The sequence below is a fragment of the Oncorhynchus mykiss genome, chromosome 5 (genome assembly GCF_057628025.1).
Source record: "Oncorhynchus mykiss isolate SJ-2025 chromosome 5, ASM5762802v1, whole genome shotgun sequence".
Lineage (NCBI taxonomy): Eukaryota > Metazoa > Chordata > Actinopteri > Salmoniformes > Salmonidae > Oncorhynchus > Oncorhynchus mykiss.
Window position 1 is genome coordinate 91,067,774 of NC_143026.1, and position 27,441 is coordinate 91,095,214.

The window sequence follows — 27,441 nt, forward strand, 5'->3', positions numbered from 1 at the left end:
AAAAGGGGGGGGCTTGCAAGCTGAAGAACACCATCCCAACCATGAAGCACGGGGGTGGCAGCATCATGTTGTGGCGGTGCTTTGCTGCATTAGGGATTGGTGCACTTCACAAAATACATGGCATCATGAGGAAGGACAATTATGAGGATATATTGAAGCAACATCTCAAGACATCAGTTAAAGTTAAAGCTTGGTCGCAAATGGGTCTTCCAAATGGACAATGGCCACAAGCATGCTTCCAAAGTTGTGGCAAAATGGCTTAAGGACAACAAAGTCAAGGTATTGGAGTGGCCATCACAAAGCCCTGACCTCATGCCTATAGAAAATTTGTGGGCAAAACTGAAAAAGCGTGTGCGAGCAAGGAGGCCTACAAACCTGACTCAGTTACACCAGCTCTGTCAGGAGGAATGGGACAAAATTCACCTAACTTACTGAGGGAAGCTTGTGGAAGGCTACCCGAAACATTTAACCCAAGTTAAACAATTTAAAGGCAATGCTATCAAATAATAGCGTGTATGTAAACTTCTGACCCACTGGGAATGTGATGAAATAAATAAAAGCTGAAATAAATAACTCTACTATTATTATTATTATTTCACATTCTTAAAATAAAGTGGTGATCCTAACTGACCTAAAACAGGGAATTTTTTACTAGGATTAAATGTCAGGAATTGTGAAAAACTGAGTTTAAATGTATTTGGCTAAGGTCTATGTAAACTTCCGACTTCAACTGTATATTATTACTTGTGAATAATGCCCAGATTGTGTGCAGTAAGGCAAGAAGCACATTAAACTGCTTTAAATCTTGTCTGCTAAATGAACTAGCGTAGCCCGCAGCCATATGGCATAGCAAGATCAGGGCCTAACATTAGAACATCTCAGAGTATTCTGTTCTTCTGAAATACATTTTCTTCATATCATGTTTCTTTAGACCTGTCTAAAATAAATAATGGATTAGAGAGAGAGAGAGAGACCTAAAAGAGAGAGAGACCTAGAGAGAGATAGAGAAAGAAGTGGTTCTCATCTAGATTAAATGACAGAGGCTGAATGTTGTTTTGATACAGACATACATAGCTGACATGTGTGACCCAGCCGGTCTCTCTTGAGAATGCCTACATATTGTGGCACCACTTCTGTCACTGTCAACCTGCTCTGCACAAGGCCTACATGGTTCAAACTTGGCATCACATAAACTCAGGGCCTTAGATTCAATGAAGAGATCTCTCTCTCTCTCTCTCTCTCTCTCTCTCTCTCTCTCTCTCTCTCTCTCTCTCTCTCTCTCTCTCTCTCTCTCTCTCTCTCTCTCTCTCTCTCTCTCTCTCTCTCTCTCTCTCTCTCTCTCTCTCTCTCTCTCTCTCTCTCTCTCTCTCTCTCTCTCTCTCTCTCTCTCTCTCTCTCTCTCTCATAGCATTTCAAACATCACTAGCTCTGAGACTTCGAGTAGTTGTTCCCCTTGCTCTGCATGGGTAACGCTGCTTCAAAGATCTCTGGATGAGTTATCTGTAGAGCTGCCATTTTGTCCCTGTGCTTCCTGCAAGTGTTTTTTAACCTCCTCCTCCGTTCTTCTCCCCTCTGCTCCGTGTACACATGCTGCTCTTCCTTCAGACAAGCATGCATCGCAACATTTCTCTTATTCGCTTTCACCTGTAAATGTCCACACTCACCGAAAATGTATGTCTATAATGTTTTGCAAATGTTGCTAGTATTCTGGTAATAGGGGCCCAATGGGGTTTTCTTGCGTTTTAGCGCCCCCTTGTGTACTAAGAGGGTAATACCCTAAATCCCGGGATGAGAGAAGGACAATATGACGATATGAAAATCTGGATACCGCCAAAGCATAGTGGGAGGGGATAATCTTATTCATTATGATCTAAAAGGCAAAACTGATCCCAGATCAGCACTCTTACTCAGAGCTTTGTGGATATGGGCCCAGGTCTACGTTTCAGTTATATCAATATGGAAAATCAGGACCCCAGTCCTGCTGCTCTTCTCATCAGAGCCCTTCCTGCTGCAGAGGCTGCCCGCCAATCTGACATGGCTGCTGCTACCATGGCGACGGTCAGAGCAGGTTGCTGGAACGTTGCTGGACGCCGGTCACAGGAACCGCTGACCTCAGCTCACACTTCCACAAAGCCAGTAAAGCCACAGGTACAGCATACTGAGATGATGGTGACCGCGGCATGTCCGCAAAATGACCTATACATGACTGGGTTTTGTCCAGATCTATTCTTTCCGTCACCTCAGTCTCATTTCACACTGCCACAAAACCACAGGTAATGTAAAGCTATACATTTTTATTTGACCTTTATTTAAACTAGGCAAGTCAGTTAAGATTCTTATTTTCAATGACGGCCTAGGGAACAGTGGGTTAACTGCCTGTTCAGGGGCAGAACGACAGATTTGTACCTTGTTGCAAGTTCAAATCCCCGAGCTGACCTTTCGGTTATTAGTCCAACACTCTAACCACTAGGCTACCCTAAATGTGGCAGCTCTGAATGTTACAGTCCACACGGTCAGAGTGGATACAGGGTGCAGAGACTGACCACTGTCACAGCAGACTACAGTACAGGAAGGCAAGAATTAGTGCCTCTAGTTAGTCTGCTATAGAAAATGTTGGATTTAAAACAAATCTCAAATGAAGTCCAGAGCCTTGGCAGACTTACAGTCACATCACCATCACACGAAGGGGAACAAAAACAAAAGCCACACCCCCTCTCAGGGAAACACCCCGCTGAAACCCAGGAAACACCCTTCTGAAACCCAGGAAACACCCTGCTGAAACCCAGGAAACAAAACACAAGCAAATAATAAAGCAGCAGAGCTAATAAAGGACTGTAAAAAATGTAAACTATCACCGTGGGCAACGGGGTGACGAGCTGTGGGCTCTGCACAGAGCTGGAGGAGTTCCCTTCCTCTCTCCTTTAGCGGTCTCTCCATCTTTCTCCGTTTCAGACTCCCTCCGTCAATCTCTACCTTCATCACCTCTCATAAAATCATTAGAGAATTGATCCCTTTTAAGCCTCTCGTGATGCTGTTGAACAAGGGTGGAAAAGTCAGCCATTAACTATACCAATATAAAGACTTCTGATCCACCTTTTCCCTCAGAGACCATGAGGAATATGGCTGTGTCTCAGAGATCATGGAGGAAGGGACATCCAATATGGCTGTGTCTCAGAGATCATGGAGGAAAAGACATCCAATATGGCTGTGTCTCAGAGATCATGGAGGAAGAGACATCCAATATGGCTGTGTCTCAACAGAGATGATGGAAGAAGGCACATTCAATATGGGTGTGTCTCAACAGAGATCATGGAGGAAGAGACATCCAATATGGCTGTGTCTCAACAGAGATCATGGAGGAAGAGACATCCAATATGGCTGTGTCTCAACAGAGATCATGGCGGAAGAGACATCCAATATGGCTGTGTCTCAACAGAGATCATGGAGGAAGAGACATCCAATATGGCTGTGTCTCAACAGAGATCATGGAGGAAGAGACATCCAATATGGCTGTGTCTCAACAGAGATCATGGAGGAAGGGACATCCAATATGGCTGTGTCTCAACAGAGATCATGGAGGAAGGGACATCCAATATGGCTGTGTCTCAACAGAGATCATGGAGGAAGGGACATCCAATATGGCTGTGTCTCAACAGAGATCATGGAGGAAGAGACATCCAATATGGCTGTGTCTCAACAGAGATCATGGAGGAAGAGACATCCAATATGGCTGTGTCTCAACAGAGATCATGGAGGAAGGGACATCCAATATGGCTGTGTCTCAACAGAGATCATGGAGGAAGGGACATCCAATATGGCTGTGTCTCAACAGAGATCATGGAGGAAGGGACATCCAATATGGCTGTGTCTCAACAGAGATCATGGAGGAAGAGACATCCAATATGGCTGTGTCTCAACAGAGATCATGGAGGAAGAGACATCCAATATGGCTGTGTCTCAACAGAGATCATGGAGGAAGATACATCCAATATGGCTGTGTCTCAACAGAGATCAAGTATGGTTTAAAGTCTTAAGACTATTGACGAGTGAGCACTGAGGTCAAAGGTTAGACAGGGCAGAGGTTAGTGGTCTTTCCCTGGCCAGACTACACTGTCCAGTCCTGCTCAGTTACTTCTCTAACCAGATAGATTGGCACTTGACCTTCAGATTATTATAATTTGTTTTACAAATCAGGGTTTGTTTCAATCCGTGGCGTAGAAAATCTGCTTTGTAGTAGCGCAGTTTAAATTTAAAAGTATTTTTTAGATTGTGCCGACATATGCAGCGTTTACCGTGAATGCAGTCTGAGCAAACTCGGAAACATTGCCTTTAAATGTCAATCGCGCAATAATGCTGATATTTTGTCCTACTGATTGAATCAAGCCCTTAACTTTTATTTAAAAAGGGAGTCTCACTGAGGTCAGAAGACCTCCTTCCCACCAACAACATGTAATGACCAAAGAAAACACAACTGTCGTCGCCATGTCAACAATTCCTCAACGGGGGTTTGTTTGTGATTTCCTTTGTGACAAGAGTTCATGACATGACCCCTGACCTTGGCAATCATTGGATGCCTGCCAAAGCCTGAGGGACACTGAATAATAACGTCTGCACAGTAAGAAGTAACTTACTTATTATTAGTATTATTGTCATTATTATCATCATAAACATTATTATTGTTGTGATTATTACTCCAAATAGTAGTGGTACGAGGTGATGGTAACGTAGTAGTAGAAGTAGTAGTAGTAATGATGATGGTGGTGGTAGTGGTGGTAGTAGCAGTAATGATGGTGGTGGTGGTGGTAGTAGTAGTAGTAATGATGATGGTGGTGGTAGTGGTGGTAGTAGCAGTAATGATGGTGGTGGTGGTGGTAGTAGTAGTAGTAATGATGATGGTGGTGGTAGTGGTGGTAGTAGCAGTAATGATGGTGGTGGTAGTGGTGGTAGTAGCAGTAATGATGGTGGTGGTAGTAGTAGTAGTAGTAGTAGTAGTAGTAGTAGTAGTAGTAGTAGTGATGATGGTGGTGGTGGTAGTGGTAGTAATGATGATGGTGGTGGTAGTGGCAGTAGTAGTAGTAGTAATGATGATGGTGGTGGTAGTGGTGGTAGTAGCAGTAGTAGTAATGATGATGGTGGTGGTAGTAGTAGTAGTAGTGGTAGTAGTAGTAGTAATGATGATGGTGGTGGTAGTAGTGGGAGTAGTAGTAATGATGATGGTGGTAGTAGTAGTAGTAGTAGTGGTAGTAGTAGTAGTAATGATGATGGTGGTGGTAGTAGTGGGAGTAGTAGTAGTAGTAATGATGATGGTAGTAGTAATGATGATGGTGGTGGTAGTGGTGGTAGTAGCAGTAATGATGGTGGTGGTGGTGGTAGTAGTAGTAGTGATGGTGGTGGTAGTAGTAGTAGTAGTAGTAGTAGTAATGATGTAGTAGTAGTAGTGATGGTGGTAGTAGTAGTAGTAGTAGTAGTAGTAGTAGTAGTGATGATGGTGGTGGTGGTAGTAATGATGATGGTGGTGGTGGTAGTAGTAGTAGTAGTAGTGATGATGGTGGTGGTGGTAGTAATGATGATGATGGTGGTAGTAGTAGTAGTAGTAGTAGTAGTAGTAGTAGTAGTAGTAGTAGTAGTAGTAATGATGATGGTGGTGGTAGTGGTAGTAGTAGTAGTAGGAGTAGTAGTGGCGGTAGTGGTAATGATGATGGTGGTAGTAGTAGTAGTAGTGGTAGTAGTAGTAGTAATGATGATGGTAGTAGTGGGAGTAAAAGTAGTAGTAGTAATGATGATGGTAGTAGTAATGATGATGGTGGTGGTAGTGGTGGTAGTAGTAATGATGATGGTGGTGGTAATAGTAGTAGTAGTAGTAATGATGATGGTGGTGGTGGTAGTAGTGGTAGTAGTAATGATGATGGTGGTGGTGGTAGTAGTGGTAGTAGTAATGATGATGGTAGTAATGATGATGGTGGTGGTGGTAGTAGTAATGATGATGGTGGTGGTGGTAGTAGTGGTAGTAGTAATGATGATGATGGTAGTAGTAGTAGTAGTAGTAGTAGTAGTAGTAGTAGTAGTAGTAGTAATGATGATGGTGGTAGTAGTAATGATGATGGTGGTGGTAGTAGTAGTAGTAGTAGTAGTAATGATGATGGTGGTAGTAGTAATGATGATGGTGGTGGTGGTGATGGTGGTAGTAGTAATGATGATGGTGGTGGTGGTAGTGGTAGTAGTAGTAATGATGATGGTGGTGGTAGTAGTAGTGGTAGTAGTAGTAGTAATGATGATGGTGGTGGTAGTAGTGGGAGTAGTAGTAGTAGTAATGATGATGGTAGTAGTAATGATGATGGTGGTGGTAGTAGTGGGAGTAGTAGTAGTAGCAATCATGATGGTAGTAGTAATGATGATGGTGGTGGTAGTGGTGGTCGTAGTAATGATGATGGTGGTGGTAGTGGTAGTAGTAGTAGTAGTAGTAGTAGTAATGATGATGGTGGTGGTAGTAGTGGGAGTAGTAGTAGTAGCAATCATGATGGTAGTAGTAATGATGATGGTGGTGGTAGTGGTGGTCGTAGTAATGATGATGGTGGTGGTAGTGGTAGTAGTAGTAGTAGTAGTAGTAGTAGTAATGATGATGGTGGTGATGATGGTGGTGGTAGTAGTAATGATGATGGTGGTAGTAGTGGTGGTAGTAATGATGATGGTGGTGGTAGTGGTGGGAGTAGTAGTAGTAGTAGTAGTAATGATGATGGTGGTGATGATGGTGGTGGTAGTAGTATTAGTAGTAGTAATGATGATGGTGGTAGTAGTAGTAGTAATGATGATGGTGGTGGTAGTAGTAGTAATGATGATGGTGGTGGTAGTAATGATGATGGGGTGGTAGTAATGATGATGGTGGTAGTAGTAGTAATGATGATGGTGGTGGTAGTAGTAGTAATGATGATGGTGGTGGTAGTAGTAGTAATGATGATGGTGGTAGTAGCGGTGGTAGTAATGATGATGGTGGTGGTAGTGGTGGTAGTAATGATGATGGTGGTGGTAGTGGTGGTAGTAATGATGATGGTGGTGGTAGTGGTGGGAGTAGTAGTAGTAGTAGTAATGATGATGGTGGTGATGATGGTGGTGGTAGTAGTAGTAGTAGTGATGATGGTGGTGATGATGGTGGTGGTAGTAGTATTAGTAGTAGTAATGATGATGGTGGTAGTAGTAGTAGTAATGATGATGGTGGTGGTAGTAGTAGTAATGATGATGGTGGTGGTAGTAGTAGTAATGATGATGATGGTGGTGGTGGTGGTAGTAATGATGATGGTGGTGGTAGTGGTGGTAGTAGTAGTAGTAGTAATGATGGTGGTGGTGGTAGTGGTGGGAGTAATGGTAGTAGTAGTAATGATGATGGTGGTAGTAGTAGTAGTAGTAGTAATGTTGGTGGTGGTGGTAGTAGTAGTAGTAATGATGATGGTGGTGGTAGTGGTGGTAGTAGTAGTAGTAATGGTGGTGGTAGTGGTGGGAGTAATAGTAGTAGTAATAGTAGTAATGATGATGGTGGTAGTAGTAGTAGTAGTAATGATGGTGGTGGTGGTAGTAGTAATGATGATGGTGGTGGTGGTAGTAGTACTATCACAGTGCAGGTGCATTTATACGGAGACTTGATTACACACAGGTGGATTGTATTTATCATCATTAGTCATTTAGGTCAACATTGGATCATTCAGAGATCCTCACTGAACTTCTGGAGAGAGTTTGCTGCACTGAAAGTAAAGGGGCTGAATAATTTTGCACGCCCAATTTTTCAGTTTTTGATTTGTTAAAAAAGTTTGAAATATCCAATAAATGTCGTTCCACTTCATGATTATGTCCCACTTGTTGTTGATTCTTCACAAAAAAATACAGTTTTATATCTTTATGTTTGAAGCCTGAAATGTGGCAAAAGGTCGCAAAGTTCAAGGGGGCCGAATACTTTCGCAAGGCACTGTATATTAGAGGTAGTAATGCTACTAGTGGTAATGGTAGTATTAGTGCTAATAATAGTGGTGGTAGCATTCATTTGTGTAGTAATAATAATAGTATTATTTAGTAGATTATCCTATTACTCTTCACTGTTACTATTTGATTGTTATTTAAAATTATTTTAAATCACTTTTAAATTATTATAATTCATTATTTTATTACAATGTCAAATCAAATTTTATTAGTCACATGCGCCAACTACAACAGGTGCAGACCTTACAGTGAAATGCTTACTTACGAGCCCCAAACCAACAATGAAGTTAAAAGAAAATAAGGATAAGAATAACAGATAAATGTAACTAGTAATTAAATGTGGTAGCAGAGAGAACAGTCTATGGGTAGGGTGGCTAGAGTCTGACAATTATTAGGGCCTTCCTCTGACACCACCTGGTATACAGGTCCTGGATGGCAGGAAGCGTGGCCCCAGTAATGTACTGAACTGTTCGCACTACCCTCTGTAGTGCCTTGTGGTCGGAGGCCGAGCAGTTGCCATACCAGGCTGTGATGCAACCAGTGATGCAACGCTCTCGATGGTGCAGCTGTAGAACCTTTTGAGGACCTGAGGATCCATGCCAAATCTTTTCAGTCTCCTGGGGGGGGGGGATAGGTTTTGTCGTGGCCTCTTCACAACCGTCTTGGTGTGCCAAGGAACTTGAAGCTCTCAACCTGCTCCACTGCAGCCCCGTCGATGAGAATGGGGGCGTGCTCGGTCCTCTTTTTCCTGTAGTCCACAATCATCTCCTTTGTTTTGATCACGTTGAGAGAGAGGTTGTTGTCCTTGCATCACACGGCCAGGTCTCTGACCTACTCCCTATCGTCGTTGATCAGGCGACACTGTTGTGTCGTCGGCAAATTTAATTATGGTGTTGGAGTCATGCCTGGCTGTGCAGTCATGAGTGAACAGGGAGTACAGGAGGAGACTGAGCACGCACCCCTGAGGGGCCCCTGTGTTGAGGATCATCATGGCGAATGTGTTGTTATACCTACCCTTCCCACCTGGGGGCGGCCTATCACGAAGTCCAGGATCCAGTTGCAGAGGGAGGTGTTTCGTCCCAGGGTCCTTAGCTTAGTGATGAGCTTTGAGGGCACTATGGTGTTGAAAGCTGAGCTGTAGTCAATGAATAGCAATCTCATATAGGTGTTCCTTTTGTCCAGGTGGGAAAGGGCAGTGTGGAGTGCAATAGAGATTGCATCACCTGTGGATCTGTTGGGGCGGGTCTAGGGTTTCTGGGATGAGGGCCTTTCAAAGCACTTCATGGCTACAGATGTGAGCGTTACGGGCCGGTAGTCATTTAGGCAGGTTACCTTAGTGTTCTTTGGCACAGGGACTATGGTGGTCTGCTTAAAACATGTTGGTATTACAGACTCGGACAGGGAGAGGTTGAAAATGTCAGTGAAGACACTTGCCAGTTGGTCAGCGCATGCTCTGAGTACACGTCCTGGTAATCCGTCTGGCCCTGCGGCCTTGTGAATGTTGACCCGTTTAAAGGTCTTACTTACATCAGCTGCGAAGAGTGTGATGTGTATATATTGTATACATTGTTGCTCATGGCAATAAAGCAGCTTGAATTAGAGAGAGCGAGAGAAAAATAGAGAGAAAGAGAGAGCGAGAGAAAAAGAAAGAAAGAGAGAGAGAGAGAGAGAGAGAAAGAAAGAGAGAAAAGAGAGAGAGAGAGAAAGAGAGCGAGAGAAAAAGAGAGCGAGAGCGAGAGCGAGAGCGAGAGAGAGAGAGAGAGAGAGAGCCTAGAGGTGGTGAGAAGCAGGTCAGTTTTAATCCTCCGGTCTGTTCCTTGGCCACAGGACCATGAGCACGTCTTTGTTTGAACGGACGGCAGGAAGAGTTTCAAATTTACAAGCCTGTTTTTCGACTGCAATTAGTCATTACCTAACATTAGCTATTTTTCCAATAAACAATGTCATTAAGTGTCCTTTTTTCTCAGTCCTTGGCCCAGTTTAGAGTGTCTGGAAGTGCAGCGGTATAGTCTACAAAGGGATGGAACCGAGAACATGGGGATCCAGGGCTTTATGGAAGTAATTATAATTTAGGGAAACTTGTGCAACCTTTAACAGATTTGGTCTCCTTTTGTTTAGTCAGAGCTAGAGCACAAGAAGTGTGTACGGGAGAGGTCAATCCAGGCTAGGTTACGTAGACCTGTGTCTGCTCGCCAGGGTTAGGTATGTTACTTTCTAAATGGAATCTGTTACAGTTACTAGTTTCCTGTCCAAAATTGATATCAGTAACATAACTTTCAGATTACCCAAAATCAGTAGCGTAATCGGATTACTTTCAGTTACTTTCCCTATTACTTTCCTCTTAAGAGACATTAGAAGACAACAAAAATGATCCATCAAACACATTTGGTGTGTCATCATAGAGGTCTCTGATTGGTGGTCATCACTTGGCGTGTCACCATAGAGGTCTCTGATTGGTGGTCAGACTCTCTCAGGTAAAACAAAGTTAAACTCAGTAGTGGAGTGTGGGGTAAAATCACCGGGGAAACTTTCTCCAGAAGAAAAATTCATATTACAACCTGTTCTTTGATAAGTGAGTTGTTCGCTGTATAACCTGATAGCTCATAGGACTTGGAAAAAGAAAAAGGAGAGTAGTACACTCTAGGAGCTCAGATGTAATACTTGTATAACCAAGACAGCCAAACTGTCTTCATATGCCTTGCCAGCGTGATATATAGGCCTTAAGACGAGACAATAAGCAGAATCAATTCAACCACATCTTTGTTTCATCAAAAACAGAGAGTAACCTCTAGACACAGTTTAACTGATGATTATGAATGGCCTGGGGATAGGCTGGAAAGAGGAACTACACCCTTCCTTCCCTTCTCACCCAAATCCAAACCTTAACACAGGCAGAGGTGTGAGCTGACTGATGCTAACGTCTTGGACCTGGCCCCTGGATGTAGAATAGACCTAATAGCCTGTCTCAGTGTCTGATGACTTTACGGGCTTTCGCCCTGCATCTGTGATGTTCTACCTAGACAATACATCACAGACATGTACATAGATAGATAGATAGATAGAGTCATATTCTCTCTCTCTCTCTCACTCTCTCACTCACTCTCTCTCACTCTCACTCTCACTCTCACTCAGAGAAAACATCAGATCTGTCCTTTAGAAGAGAGAGGAGCACACAGGGTGGCCAAGAACAGCGGAGCAGTCAATCCATCTGTATTCCATCAGCATTTGCAGTGTTTTTCCTTTTACATGTTATTAATAATCTATAAGTCGATCCATCTGTATTCCATCAGCATGTGCAGTGTTTCTCTAACCAGCCCTAGGGACATGGAAATAATGTCTCTGGAAGCCTGCTACTAAACCCACCCCTTAGTTGATTTATATTACTGAATATATGTCACCTATCAAACATGATTTTATGTGAACTAGCCAGCAGGTATAGATTAGGTTTAGGTTACCTTTGAAGTTGTATAATATGTATAAATAACTTAAAAGTCATTCCAAGCTCACCCTGCGGAAAGACACCACGTAGAAGGTGTCTCCACGGCGATGGATCTCGTCAAAGAAGTCGTTGTAGGTGCGGTGAGGAGCGAAGTACACCTGCAGCTCATTACCTGGGCTCCTGTGGGAGGGGGGGGGACGACAAATACAATATTTACCTCAGTTACAGGCTCCGGTGTATACAACAAACACCAGAACGGATTCTAAACTCCTTCCCTCAGGGACATTTGCATGAATATGCAGTTGAGCTTTTGTTTTCACAGGAATCAAACATGTGCATTCTCGCAGTACAAGATGAATAACAGATTTAATACATTTTGACAGAGTTTTTCAAATCTACAGCCAAAACATCAGGAGAACGCACTACCACACACCAGCCTCTGTCTTAGGACCTCACAAGCCCTAGACACACAAGCCCTAGTCACACAAGCCCTAGACCCACAAGCCCTAGACACACAAGCCCTAGTCACACAAGCCCTAGTCACACAAGCCCTAGTCACACAAGCCCTAGACACACAAGCCCTAGACACACAAGCCCTAGTCACACAAGCCCTAGACACACAAGCCCTAGTCACACAAGCCCTAGTCACACAAGCCCTAGTCACACAAGCCCTAGTCACACAAGCCCTAGTCACACAAGCCCAGTGTCACACAAGCCCTAGTCACTGATCACATTTACACACTAATATCCTGTTATTATTCGTGATACTTAACGTCATATCCCATTTACAATAACCCCAAAAAACAATGTCTCCCGGTCATGAGAAACCTGGATAATATGCCTGGGATATGCTGATCTTAAACGGGATACTCTGGCATGTAAACATCTTCTCCCGTTTAGTGTTGTTTTAAAAAAAAATTGCAGTCTGCACAGGGTCAGTTTCATATATCACTGATGTTGTGTGATAATGTTTTCATCTGATTGTCAAAACAAATCATTTAAAAAAGTAGGTTACCTGCTCAGTTTGATCCACCATACTAATGCCATCATAAATAGTTCTGCTGATACCTCATACTGGACCGTATAGTCCACTGGCTTAGGCTACTTTCACCCCCATTTAGATATGTTTCTGCTAGTATGTTTCTGCTAGTATGTTTCTGCTAGTATGTTTGTGCTAGTATGTTTCTGCTAGTATGTTTCTGCTAATATGTTTCTGCTAGTATGTTTCTGCTAGTAAGTTTCTGCTAGTATGTTTCTGCTAATAATTTACGACCTTTGGTAGGCCGTAATAATATAATTTACGACATTTGGTAGGCCATATTACTATAATGTACGACATAGGCCATTTGTTTGTCAACTATAGTTTGATACACGCAGCTTCTTTTCTATCATAACTTGTTGCCCCAGAAGACTAAATAAACTAGGGCTCAGCTTCTTTTCTAATCATAACTTGTTGCCCCAGAAGACTAAATAAACTAGGGCTCAGCATCTTTTCTATCATAACTTGTTGCCCCAGAAGACTAAATAAACTAGGGCTCAGCTTCTTTTCTATCATAACTTGTTGCCCCAGAAGACTAAATAAACTAGGGCTCAGCTTCTTTTCTATCATAACTTGTTGCCCCAGAAGACTAAATAAACTAGGGCTCAGCTTCTTTTCTATCATAACTTGTTGCCCCAGAAGACTAAATAAACTAGGGCTCAGCTTCTTTTCTATCATAACTTGTTGCCCCAGAAGACTAAATAAACTAGGGCTCAGCTTTTTTTCTATCATAACTTGTTGCCCCAGAAGACTAAATAAACTAGGGCTCAGCTTCTTTTCTATCATAACTTGTGCCCCAGAAGACTAAATAAACTAGGGCTCAGCTTCTTTTCTATCATAACTTGTTGCCCCAGAAGACTAAATAAACTAGGGCTCAGTTTCTTTTCTATCATAACTTGTTGCCCCAGAATACTAAATAAACTAGGACTCAGCTTCTTTTCTATCATAACTTGTTGCCCCAGAAGACTAAATAAACTAGGGCTCAGCTGAATTTTATTTTTATTTTACCTTTATTTAACTAGGCAAGTCAGTTAAAAAACGAATTCTTATTTTCAATGACGGCCTACCGGGGAACAGTGGGTTAACTGCCTTAACTGAATGTCTTACATAGATAGAATGAATGCATTAGTAATCTAGTTTACACCGGCAAAGTTGTCTGTTACGTTTAGGGACCGGGGAGAAAATACAATACATTTCAAAACAGTGGAAAGATTGTTCCCAAAGCAAAATGTCCAAATGTCATCAGTTTGACCAGTTTTAAGGAAATGAAAAGCTGAGAAAACTATGAAACATGTTTCTGATAAGACTTCAGTTTGTCTTGGGTACAAATTTGGTGGTTGAAATACTGTCTGCTTTCATAATAGTGTCAAATATAACAGTTATATGCACCAGCACATGTGTTTTCTCAAGAGATGCTGAAAGAAAGAAATCGTATTTCTCCACTCCTGTTCCCGAGACAAAATGTAAAAATGTTTTGTATAATTTTACTGCAAGAAATGCATAATTCTGCATGAGTTAATACTATATTACATGTGAGAGGTTATGGGCCTACAATCAGTGACCATATTTCAGTTACTATACCATTTAACCCTTATGAATTTAAATGAAGAATATTCTGTTTATTCATGGCAACAGGGATACTTGTGAGCGGGATATCAAAAAGGTGCTAGCGTGATATGAGCTACTATCCCGGAAAACTGTGAGCATCATGTAAACGTGGTCCTTCTCTGCAGTCTGTATCTCACTTTAATGACAGACAGTCAGGGGTCAAGGTTAAAGGTTTGGCAAGGCCTGCTACTATGCCCCAGAGTGTCTGGTTGGCCATCAACTTGATTTTCAAATGTGGGAAAGTCAAAAGCATGAGGAAAATGTAGGACCAAAATAACATATGATTACGAACAAAAACATTAGTCCTCTGGGGGAACAAATACAAAATGTCATATTTAGAATATTTATTTTTTTCCATTTCATACTAAAAACAGAACTTGTACTGCAAGTGAATATGCCCGTTGTTCATGTTGTATGGTGTCCTGAAAAGTTGAAAGCTATTTTATAAAATCGGATTTACAAATGGGAAAAGCTTTGCGAGGCCAAAAACTCAAACGTCCAATAAGGCAGATAGATATTCCCAGGCAGACTGACACAGTAAAGACATCAGATAGATACTCCCAGGCAGACTGATGTAGTAAAGACATCTGATAGATACTCCCAGGCAGACTGACAAAGTAAAGACATCTGATAGATACTCCCAGGCAGACTGATGTAGTAAAGACATCTGATAGATACTCCCAGGCAGACTGATGTCTTTACTACATCAGATAGATACTCCCAGGCAGACTGATGTAGTAAAGACATCAGATAGATACTCCCAGGCAGACTGATGTAGTAAAGACATCTGATAGATATTCCCAGGCAGACTGATGTAGTAAAGACATCTGATAGATACTCCCAGGCAGACTGATGTCTTTACTACATCAGATAGATACTCCCAGGCAGACTGATGTCTTTACTACATCAGATAGATACTCCCAGGCAGACTGATGTAGTAAAGACATCTGATAGATACTCCCAGGCAGACTGACACAGTAAAGACATCTGATAGATACTCCCAGGCAGACTGATGTAGTAAAGACATCAGATAGATACTCCCAGGCAGACTGACACAGTAAAGACATCTGATAGATACTCCCAGGTAGACTGATGTAGTAAAGACATCAGATAGATACTCCCAGGCAGACTGATGTAGTAAAGACATCAGATAGATACTCCCAGGCAGACTGATGTAGTAAAGACATCAGATAGATACTCCCAGGCAGACTGATGTAGTAAAGACATCAGATAGATACTCCCAGGCAGACTGATGCAGTAAAGACATCAGATAGATACTCCCAGGCAGACTGACGCAGTAAAGACATCTGATAGATACTCCCAGGCAGACTGACACAGTAAAGACATCTGATAGATACTCCCAGGTAGACTGATGTAGTAAAGACATCAGATAGATACTCCCAGGCAGACTAACGCAGTAAAGACATCAGATAGATACTCCCAGGCAGACTGACACAGTAAAGACATCAGATAGATACTCCCAGGCAGACTGATGTAGTAAAGACATCAGATAGATACTCCCAGGCAGACTAACGCAGTAAAGACATCAGATAGATACTCCCAGGCAGACTAACGCAGTAAAGACATCAGATAGATACTCCCAGGCAGACTGACACAGTAAAGACATCTGATAGATACTCCCAGGTAGACTGATGTAGTAAAGACATCAGATAGATACTCCCAGGCAGACTGATGTAGTAAAGACATCTGATAGATACTCCCAGGCAGACTGATGTAGTAAAGACATCAGATAGATACTCCCAGGCAGACTGATGTAGTAAAGACATCAGATAGGTACTCCCAGGCAGACTGATGTAGTAAAGACATCAGATAGATACTCCCAGGCAGACTGACACAGTAAAGACATCTGATAGATACTCCCAGGCAGACTGATGTAGTAAAGACATCTGATAGATACTCCCAGGCAGACTGACACAGTAAAGACATCAGATAGATACTCCCAGGCAGACTGATGTAGTAAAGACATCTGATAGATACTCCCAGGAAGACTGGCGCAGTAAAGACATCAGATAGATACTCCCAGGCAGACTGACGCAGTAAAGACATCTGATAGATACTCCCAGGCAGACTGACACAGTAAAGATATCTGATAGATACTCCCAGGCAGACTGATGTAGTAAAGACATCTGATAGATACTCCCAGGCAGACTGACACAGTAAAGACATCAGATAGATACTCCCAGGCAGACTGACACAGTAAAGACATCTGATCGATACTCCCAGGCAGACTGATGTAGTAAAGACATCAGATAGATACTCCCAGGCAGACTAACACAGTAAAGACATCTGATAGATACTCCCAGGCAGACTGACACAGTAAAGACATCTGATAGATACTCCCAGGCAGACTGATGTAGTAAAGACATCAGATAGATACTCCCAGGCAGACTGATGTCTTTACTACATCAGATAGATACTCCCAGGCAGACTGACGCAGTAAAGACATCTGATAGATACTCCCAGGCAGACTGACACAGTAAAGACATCTGATAGATACTCCCAGGCAGACTGACACAGTAAAGACATCTGATAGATACTCCCAGGCAGACTGATGTAGTAAAGACATCTGATAGATACTCCCAGGCAGACTGACGCAGTAAAGACATCTGATAGATACTCCCAGGCAGACTGATGTAGTAAAGACATCTGATAGATACTCCCAGGCAGACTGATGTAGTAAAGACATCTGATAGATACTCCCAGGCAGACTGATGTAGTAAAGACATCTGATAGATACTCCCAGGCAGACTGATGTCTTTACTACATCAGATAGATACTCCCAGGCAGACTGAAGTAGTAAAGACATCTGATAGATACTCCCAGGCAGACTGATGTAGTAAAGACATCTGATAGATACTCCCAGGCAGACTGATGTAGTAAAGACATCTGATAGATACTCCCAGGCAGACTGACACAGTAAAGACATCTGATAGATACTCCCAGGCAGACTGATGTAGTAAAGACATCTGATAGATACTCCCAGGCAGACTGATGTAGTAAAGACATCTGATAGATACTCCCAGGCAGACTGATGTCTTTACTACATCAGATAGATACTCCCAGGCAGACTGACACAGTAAAGACATCTGATAGATACTCACAGGCAGACTGATGTAGTAAAGACATCTGATAGATACTCCCAGGCAGACTGAAGTAGTAAAGACATCTGATAGATACTCCCAGGCAGACTGATGTAGTAAAGACATCTGATAGATACTCCCAGGCAGACTGATGTAGTAAAGACATCTGATAGATACTCCCAGGCAGACTGACACAGTGAAGACATCTGATAGATACTCCCAGGCAGACTGATGTAGTAAAGACATCTGATAGATACTCCCAGGCAGACTGACACAGTAAAGACATCTGATAGATACTCCCAGGCAGACTGATGTAGTAAAGACATCTGATAGATACTCCCAGGCAGACTGATGTAGTAAAGACATCTGATAGATATTCCCAGGCAGACTGACACAGTAAAGACATCTGATAGATACTCCCAGGCAGACTGATGTAGTAAAGACATCTGATAGATACTCCCAGGCAGACTGATGCAGTAAAGACATCTGATAGATACCCCCAGGCAGACTGACACAGTAAAGACATCTGATAGATACTCCCAGGCAGACTGACACAGTAAAGACATCTGATAGATACTCCCAGGCAGACTGATGTAGTAAAGACATCTGATAGATACTCCCAGGCAGACTGATGTAGTAAAGACATCTGATAGATACTCCCAGGCAGACTGATGTAGTAAAGACATCTGATAGATACTCCCAGGCAGACTGATGTAGTAAAGCCATCTGATAGATACTCCCAGGCAGACTGATGTAGTAAAGACATCTGATAGATACTCCCAGGCAGACTGATGTAGTAAAGACATCTGATAGATACTCCCAGGCAGACTGACACAGTAAAGACATCTGATAGATACTCCCAGGCAGACTGACACAGTAAAGACATCTGATAGATACTCCCAGGCAGACTGACACAGTAAAGACATCTGATAGATACTCCCAGGCAGACTGATGTAGTAAAGACATCTGATAGATACTCCCAGGCAGACTGACGCAGTAAAGACATCTGATAGATACTCCCAGGCAGACTGACACAGTAAAGACATCAGATAGATACTCCCAGGCAGACTGATGTAGTAAAGACATCAGATAGATACTCCCAGGCAGACTGACACAGTAAAGACATCTGATAGATACTCCCAGGCAGACTGACACAGTAAAGACATCTGATAGATACTCCCAGGCAGACTGACACAGTAAAGACATCTGATAGATACTCCCAGGCAGACTGATGTAGTAAAGACATCTGATAGATACTCCCAGGCAGACTGACGCAGTAAAGACATCTGATAGATACTCCCAGGCAGACTGACACAGTAAAGACATCTGATAGATACTCCCAGGCAGACTGACACAGTAAAGACATCTGATAGATACTCCCAGGCAGACTGATGCAGTAAAGACATCTGATAGATACTCCCAGGCAGACTGATGTAGTAAAGACATCAGATAGATACTCCCAGGCAGACTGATGCAGTAAAGACATCAGATAGATACTCCCAGGCAGACTGATGTAGTAAAGACATCTGATAGATACTCCCAGGCAGACTGACACAGTAAAGACATCTGATAGATACTCCCAGGCAGACTGACACAGTAAAGACATCTGATAGATACTCCCAGGCAGACTGATGTAGTAAAGACATCAGATAGATACTCCCAGGCAGACTGATGTAGTAAAGACATCAGATAGATACTCCCAGGCAGACTGATGTAGTAAAGACATCTGATAGATACTCCCAGGCAGACTGACACAGTAAAGACATCTGATAGATACTCCCAGGCAGACTGACACAGTAAAGACATCTGATAGATACTCCCAGGCAGACTGATGTAGTAAAGACATCTGATAGATACTCCCAGGCAGACTGATGTTGTAAAGACATCTGATAGATACTCCCAGGCAGACTGATGTAGTAAAGACATCTGATAGATACTCCCAGGCAGACTGATGTAGTAAAGACATCTGATAGATACTCCCAGGCAGACTGATGTAGTAAAGACATCTGATAGATACTCCCAGGCAGACTGACACAGTAAAGACATCTGATAGATACTCCCAGGTAGACTGATGTAGTAAAGACATCTGATAGATACTCCCAGGCAGACTGACACAGTAAAGACATCTGATAGATACTCCCAGGCAGACTGACACAGTAAAGATATCTGATAGATACTCCCAGGTAGACTGATGTAGTAAAGACATCTGATAGATACTCCCAGGCAGACTGACACAGTAAAGACATCTGATAGATACTCCCAGGCAGACTGACACAGTAAAGATATCTGATAGATACTCCCAGGTAGACTGATGTAGTAAAGACATCTGATAGATACTCCCAGGCAGACTGACACAGTAAAGACATCAGATAGATACTCCCAGGCAGACTGATGTAGTAAAGACATCTGATAGATACTCCCAGGCAGACTGACGCAGTAAAGACATCTGATAGATACTCCCAGGCAGACTGATGTAGTAAAGACATCTGATAGATACTCCCAGGCAGACTGATGTAGTAAAGACATCTGATAGATACTCCCAGGCAGACTGATGTAGTAAAGACATCTGATAGATACTCCCAGGTAGACTGATGTAGTAAAGACATCTGATAGATACTCCCAGGCAGACTGACGCAGTAAAGACATCTGATAGATACTCCCAGGTAGACTGATGTAGTAAAGACATCTGATAGATACTCCCAGGCAGACTGATGTAGTAAAGACATCTGATAGATACTCCCAGGCAGACTGATGTAGTAAAGACATCTGATAGATACTCCCAGGCAGACTGACACAGTAAAGACATCAGATAGATACTCCCAGGCAGACTGACACAGTAAAGATATCTGATAGATACTCCCAGGCAGACTGATGTAGTAAAGACATCTGATAGATACTCCCAGGCAGACTGATGTAGTAAAGACATCTGATAGATACTCCCAGGTAGACTGATGTAGTAAAGACATCTGATAGATACTCCCAGGCAGACTGACGCAGTAAAGACATCTGATAGATACTCCCAGGTAGACTGATGTAGTAAAGACATCTGATAGATACTCCCAGGCAGACTGACACAGTAAAGACATCTGATAGATACTCACAGGCAGACTGACACAGTAAAGACATCTGATAGATACTCCCAGGCAGACTGACACAGTAAAGACATCTGATAGATACTCCCAGGCAGACTGACACAGTAAAGACATCAGATAGATACTCCCAGGCAGACTGACGCAGTAAAGACATCAGATAGATACTCCCAGGCAGACTGACACAGTAAAGACATCAGATAGATACTCCCAGGCAGACTGACACAGTAAAGACATCTGATAGATACTCCCAGGCAGACTGACACAGTAAAGACATCAGATAGATACTCCCAGGCAGACTGACACAGTAAAGACATCAGATAGATACTCCCAGGCAGACTGATGTAGTAAAGACATCTGATAGATATTCCCAGGCAGACTGATGTAGTAAAGACATCTGATAGATACTCCCAGGCAGACTGATGTAGTAAAGACATCTGATAGATACTCCCAGGCAGACTGATGTAGTAAAGACATCTGATAGATACTCCCAGGCAGACTGATGTAGTAAAGACATCTGATAGATACTCCCAGGCAGACTGACACAGTAAAGACATCTGATAGATACTCCCAGGCAGACTGATGTAGTAAAGACATCTGATAGATACTCCCAGGCAGACTGATGTAGTAAAGACATCTGATAGATACTCCCAGGCAGACTGATGTAGTAAAGACATCTGATAGATACTCCCAGGCAGACTGATGCAGTAAAGATATCTGATAGATACTCCCAGGCAGACTGACACAGTAAAGACATCTGATAGATACTCCCAGGCAGACTGACACAGTAAAGACATCTGATAGATACTCCCAGGCAGACTGATGTAGTAAAGACATCTGATAGATACTCCCAGGCAGACTGACACAGTAAAGACATCTGATAGATACTCCCAGGCAGTCTGACGATCTAAACACTGGAATAAGGTAAACATGACATACATCTAGAAATCATATATATTTTGTATATATACACACTCCTCAACTCACTTCTCTGTGGAGTCAGTGTACTGGACTGTTAGGACCTGGGACACCTCAGCCTTCTTATCCTCTTTCTGTATGGAGAGAAAGAGACAGAGGAGACCGAGACAGAGGAGACCGAGAGAGAGGAGAGAGACAGAGGAGAGATGAGGAGACAGAGGAGACCGAGAGAGACAGAGGAGAGAGAGAGAAGGAGACAGAGGAGACCGAGACAGAGGAGACCGAGAGAGAGACAGAGACAGAGGAGAAAGAGAGTTAGTTAGTGGTTAGAACATTTGAATGAAGTGAAAACTACTGGAGATACATTTGTTGGCTGTGTATGTACAGTATAGTATGTTGGTACAGTTCAGTATGTTGGTACAGTATAGTATGTTGGTACAGTTCAGTATGTTGGTACAGTATAGTATGTTGGTACAGTTCAGTGTGTTCATACAGTATGTTGGTACAGTACAGTATATGTCCAGGTGTGTGTATGTATGTTGGTACAGTATATGTTCAGGTGTGTATGTGTTTTCATCCCACACAGTCAATGACAAGCTCCCTGGCCTCTTTTTTCCAGCAGAGAGCTGGATGACACTCTATCCCTTTCAGGAAGACGTCACATCACCAAGGCTGTGTTTACACAGGCAGCCCAATTCAGATTTTTTTTTGCCACTAATTGGTCTTTTGACAAATCAGATCACATCTTTTGCCAATAATTGGGCAAAAGATCAGAATCGGGCTTCCTGTGTAAACACAGCCCAAGTCACTGACCACCTCTACCTCAGGGGCCATGCCAGCCACACAGTTTCCCCCAGACAAATGACATCACTCCAGGCATAACTCAAGTGTTTTTCTTGTGGGAGCATAGCTGGGCCCTCCTGGGCTTGGCTTAATGGATGGTTCTCATTAAAACCTTAAAACCAAGGCCTTAGGGAAACAGCTAGCTGTGAATACCTCCCAAACAAATGACTCAAAACTAAAAACAGACATGTCTGTACGATCATTTATTTGAATGAGTAGAAATTAAACCAACAATGCTAATGTTGTTTCGATTCAACTGGGCTGCTAAGACCTTTCCAAGTAGTCATGGTGGGTCAGGGGGCTGTGTATGGGAAATACAGGGAAAACAGAAGTGTGTCATGTTTCAGGGAGCTGTGTATGGTAAATACAGGGGAAACAGGGGTGTGTCATGTTTCAGGGGGCTGTGTATGGTAAATACAGGGGAAACAGGGGTGTGTCATGTTTCAGGGGGCTGTGTATGGGAAATACAGGGGAAACAGGGGTGTGTCATGTTTCAGGGGGCTGTGTATGGTAAATACAGGGGTGTGTCATGTTTCAGGGGGCTATGTATGGTAAATACAGGGGTGTGTCATGTTTCAGGGGGCTGTGTATGGTAAATACAGGGGTGTGTCATGTTTCAGGGGGCTGTGTATGGTAAATACAGGGAAAACAGAAGTGCAGCTCATTGCTGAACAACTCAACTGTTTCCTTTCAGTAGAAACTCACTCAGTCATTCTGACTTAACTAAGCCACAGGTTTCCTGCTGAACTGTTCACTTTACTATTACAAACTATTAATATTACTTCAATTAGCTAACCTCCTAGCTTCACATTACAAACTATCAATATTACTTCAATTAGCTAACCTCCTAGCTTCACATTACAAACTATCAATATTACTTCAATTAGCTAACCTCCTAGCTTCACATTACAAACTATCAATATTACTTCAATTAGCTAACCTCCTAGCTTCACATTACAAACTATCAATATTACTTCAATTATCTAACCTCCTAGCTTCACATTACAAACTATCAATATTACTTCAATTAGCTAACCTCCCAGCTTCACAGAACATTAACACAAGTACAAATCCTTTCTTGAAACTGAATCATGATAGTCTACTAATGTCCTGTCCAATAAACAAACAAACTGTCCTCAATCTTTCCACCTCTACATCTGTCCAATAAACAAACACTGAGTAGTGGACCTGCCCACTCCTAAAAACACGGTGTAGAGTGGTGCTGTTCTGTATTGGAATCCTTCAACATGTTGGAATCACAAGAACCCAAGAAGTCTATAGGGGTCCTGGGAAAATATATCTCCATCTTCTCTGACACAGTGCCTGTGTGGACTGGAGAGAGTGGGAACTGGAGTATTGGACTGTCATGGGATAACACATCCACCCGTCATCAGCAGACATAAGACTGTTTAGATGAGGGCTTTGTTCATTCTTCTAAACAAAGAGGGCGAGAGAGCAGAGGTGAAAGTGATTACTAAAATCCTTCCTCTAACAGTTGTGTTTACTTTCCCAAGACTGCTGGATTAGGTTCATTCCCATGAAGAGAGAGGGAGAGGGGAGGAGGAGAGGGGAGTAAGAGATGGAGAGGGGAGGAGGAGAGGCAGAGAGTGTGGCAGGGTAGAGGAGAGATCCAAAAGACCTAAGAATTTAAAGCATGAACTGTCGTAACATAACAGATGGGTTATTAAACTGGAGTAACATAACAGATGGGTTATTAAAACTGGAGTAACATAACAGATGGGTTATTAAACTGGAGTAACATAACAGATGGGTTATTAAACTGGAGTAACAGATGGGTTATTAAACTGGAGTAACATAACAGATGGGTTATTAAACTGGAGTAACATAACAGATGGGTTATTAAACTGTCGTAACATAACAGATGGGTTATTAAAACTGGAGTAACATAACAGATGGGTTATTAAACTGGAGTAACATAACAGATGGGTTATTAAACTGGAGTAACATAACAGATGGGTTATTAAACTGTCGTAACATAACAGATGGGTTATTAAACTGGAGTAACATAACAGATGGGTTATTAAACTGTCGTAACATAACAGATGGGTTATTAAACTGGAGTAACATAACAGATGGGTTATTAAACTGTCGTAACATAACAGATGGGTTATTAAACTGTCGTAACATAACAGATGGGTTATTAAACTGGAGTAACATAACAGATGGGGTATTAAAACTGGAGTAACATAACAGATGGGTTATTAAACTGGAGTAACATAACAGATGGGTTATTAAAACTGGAGTAACATAACAGATGGGTTATTAAACTGGAGTAACATAACAGATGGGTTATTAAACTGGAGTAACATAACAGATGGGTTATTAAAACTGGAGTAACATAACAGATGGGTTATTAAACTGGAGTAACATAACAGATGGGTTATTAAACTGGAGTAACATAACAGATGGGTTATTAAACTGTCGTAACATAACAGATGGGTTATTAAACTGTCGTAACATAACAGATGGGTTATTAAACTGTCGTAACATAACAGATGGGTTATTAAACTGGAGTAACATAACAGATGGGTTATTAAACTGGAGTAACATAACAGATGGGTTATTAAACTGGAATATCATAACAGATGGGTTATTAAACTGGAGTAACATAACAGATGGGTTATTAAACTGGAGTAACATAACAGATGGGTTATTAAACTGTCGTAACAGATGGGTTATTAAACTGTCGTAACAGATGGGTTATTAAACTGGAGTAACATAACAGATGGGTTATTAAACTGGAGTAACATAACAGATGGGTTATTAAACTGGAATATCATAACAGATGGGTTATTAAACTGGAGTAACATAACAGATGGGTTATTAAACTGTCGTAACATAACAGATGGGTTATTAAACTGGAGTAACATAACAGATGGGTTATTAAACTGGAGTAACATAACAGATGGGTTATTAAACTGGAGTAACATAACAGATGGGTTATTAAACTATCGTAACAGATGGGTTATTAAACTGGAGTAACATAACAGATCGGTTATTCAACTGGAGTAACATTACAGATCGGTTATTAAACTGGAGTAACATTACAGATCGGTTATTGTACAGTTTGAAAATCTTAGTTTATTATATGTGTGAGTGTGTGTGCGTGTGTCAGTGTGAGAGTGTGTCAGTGTGAGAGTGTGTCAGTGTGTCAGTGTGTGAGAGTGTGAGAGTGTGAGAGTGTGAGAGTGTGTGAGTGTGAGAGTGTGTGAGTGTGTGAGTGTGTGAGTGTGTGAGTGTGTGAGTGTGTGAGTGTGAGAGTGTGAGAGTGTGAGAGTGTGAGAGTGTGAGAGAGTGTGCGTGCGTGTGCGTGTGTGTGTGTGTAGGGTGCTGCTTTACTAGATGCATCAGTACTGTGCGTACAGGGATAGTCCTGTTTGCTCGGTGCTGGCTGTTGCTCATGCGTCTGGTCTTGGTCCGCTCCACCTCATGTCGATGGACCCAGCCTCGCAGCTCATGGTTCAACCTGTCAACCAAATCACTGAGTCAAGTCACTTAGACATTTCCACATACGTGTGCACTCCGTAGACTGGGAGAGATCTGGTTGGCTGCCCCCCCCCCCCCCTGCTTTGCTGTGATAGGTTTCTCCAACTATAGCCTATAAAGTTGTGTCCTTACTCTGTCTACATCTTGGATTTGACTTTAATTCAGCCACTGTAGCACTTTCGAGATACTACTACTACTAATAATAATAATAACACAACACTTTACATTTATAAAACTCTCTCTCAAATTAAAGCCAACAATAAGACAATAATTAAAACCCAACTAAATGGATTCAGGATGAAAGCATATCTTTATGACACGTAAAGAAACACTAGGTGTGATTCATTGTTCCATAAAGCTTGGGAGCCAATTTGCTGCAGTGAATTGAAGAGAGTCCACATGGAGTCCACATGCTGAACCTCCAGAACCGATATGTTCTGAACGCTCGTAAACGGAGCCTTAGATGGTTTCCATCTAACTATTGAAAAAGACCCAGGAAAGATATGAATTCACCTGAATCAGATATGGGCATTGCTTTAATAAAATCTTGTGGTTTAGATGTCGTTATTTCAAAAGGCGTACATAGTCTTATGGCCCAATGTGGAGGAACTAGAGATGGGACTAAGTAGGGTTGCAAAATTCTGGAAACTTTCGTAAAAGTTGCCCCTAGGGCAGAGTGAAACAGAGTGTAACCCTAGGGCAGAGTGTAACCCTAGGGCAGAGTGAAACAGAGTGTAACCCTAGGGCAGAGTGTAACCCTAGGGCAGAGTGAAACAGAGTGTAACTCTAGGGCAGAGTGTAACCCTAGGGCAGAGTGTAACCCTAGGGCAGAGTGTAACCCTAGGGCAGAGTGTAACCCTAGGGCAGAGTGAAACAGAGTGTAACTCTAGGGCAGAGTGTAACCCTAGGGCAGAGTGAAACAGCGTGTAACCCTAGGGCAGAGTGTAACCCTAGGGCAGAGTGAAACAGCGTGTAACCCTAGGGCAGAGTGTAACCCTAGGGCAGAGTGAAACAGAGTGTAACTCTAGGGCAGAGTGAAACCGTGTGTAACCCTAGGGCAGAGTGTAACAGAGTGTAACCCTAGGGCAGAGTGAAACAGCGTGTAACCCTAGGACAGAGTGAAACAGCGTGTAACCCTAGGGCAGAGTGAAACAGCGTGTAACCCTAGGGCAGAGTGAAACAGCGTGTAACCCTAGGGCAGAGTGAAACAGCGTGTAACCCTAGGGCAGAGTGTAACCCTAGGGCAGAGTGAAACAGCGTGTAACCCTAGGGCACAGTGTAACCCTAGGGCAGAGTGAAACAGATGTGTAACTCTAGGGCAGAGTGAAACAGAGTGTAACCCTAGGGCAGAGTGAAACAGAGTGTAACTCTAGGGCAGAGTGTAACCCTAGGGCAGAGTGAAACAGCGTGTAACCCTAGGGCAGAGTGTAACCCTAGGGCAGAGTGAAACAGCGTGTAACCCTAGGGCAGAGTGTAACCCTAGGGCAGAGTGAAACAGAGTGTAACTCTAGGGCAGAGTGAAACAGAGTGTAACTCTAGGGCAGAGTGTAACCCTAGGGCAGAGTGAAACAGCGTGTAACCCTAGGGCAGAGTGTAACCCTAGGGCAGAGTGAAACAGCGTGTAACCCTAGGGCAGAGTGTAACCCTAGGGCAGAGTGAAACAGAGTGTAACTCTAGGGCAGAGTGAAACCGTGTGTAACCCTAGGGCAGAGTGTAACAGAGTGTAACCCTAGGGCAGAGTGAAACAGCGTGTAACCCTAGGACAGAGTGAAACAGCGTGTAACCCTAGGGCAGAGTGAAACAGCGTGTAACCCTAGGGCAGAGTGAAACAGCGTGTAACCCTAGGGCAGAGTGAAACAGCGTGTAACCCTAGGGCAGAGTGTAACCCTAGGGCAGAGTGAAACAGCGTGTAACCCTAGGGCACAGTGTAAC

The 27,441-nt window shown here is 42.7% G+C and overlaps 1 protein-coding gene across 1 annotated transcript in view; it reads right to left on the minus strand.

The window, feature by feature from the left end:
* Positions 1-27,441, minus strand: part of atf6 (activating transcription factor 6) — a 119,302-nt gene that overhangs the window by 22,797 nt on the left and 69,064 nt on the right. Inside the window, exons 12-14 of the mRNA XM_036978881.2 lie at positions 25,387-25,489; positions 21,229-21,293; positions 11,473-11,584 (exon numbers count right to left, since the gene is read on the minus strand). Of these exons, the coding sequence (XP_036834776.2) occupies positions 11,473-11,584; positions 21,229-21,293; positions 25,387-25,489 (280 nt within the window). The remainder of the gene's footprint in view (positions 1-11,472; positions 11,585-21,228; positions 21,294-25,386; positions 25,490-27,441) is intronic.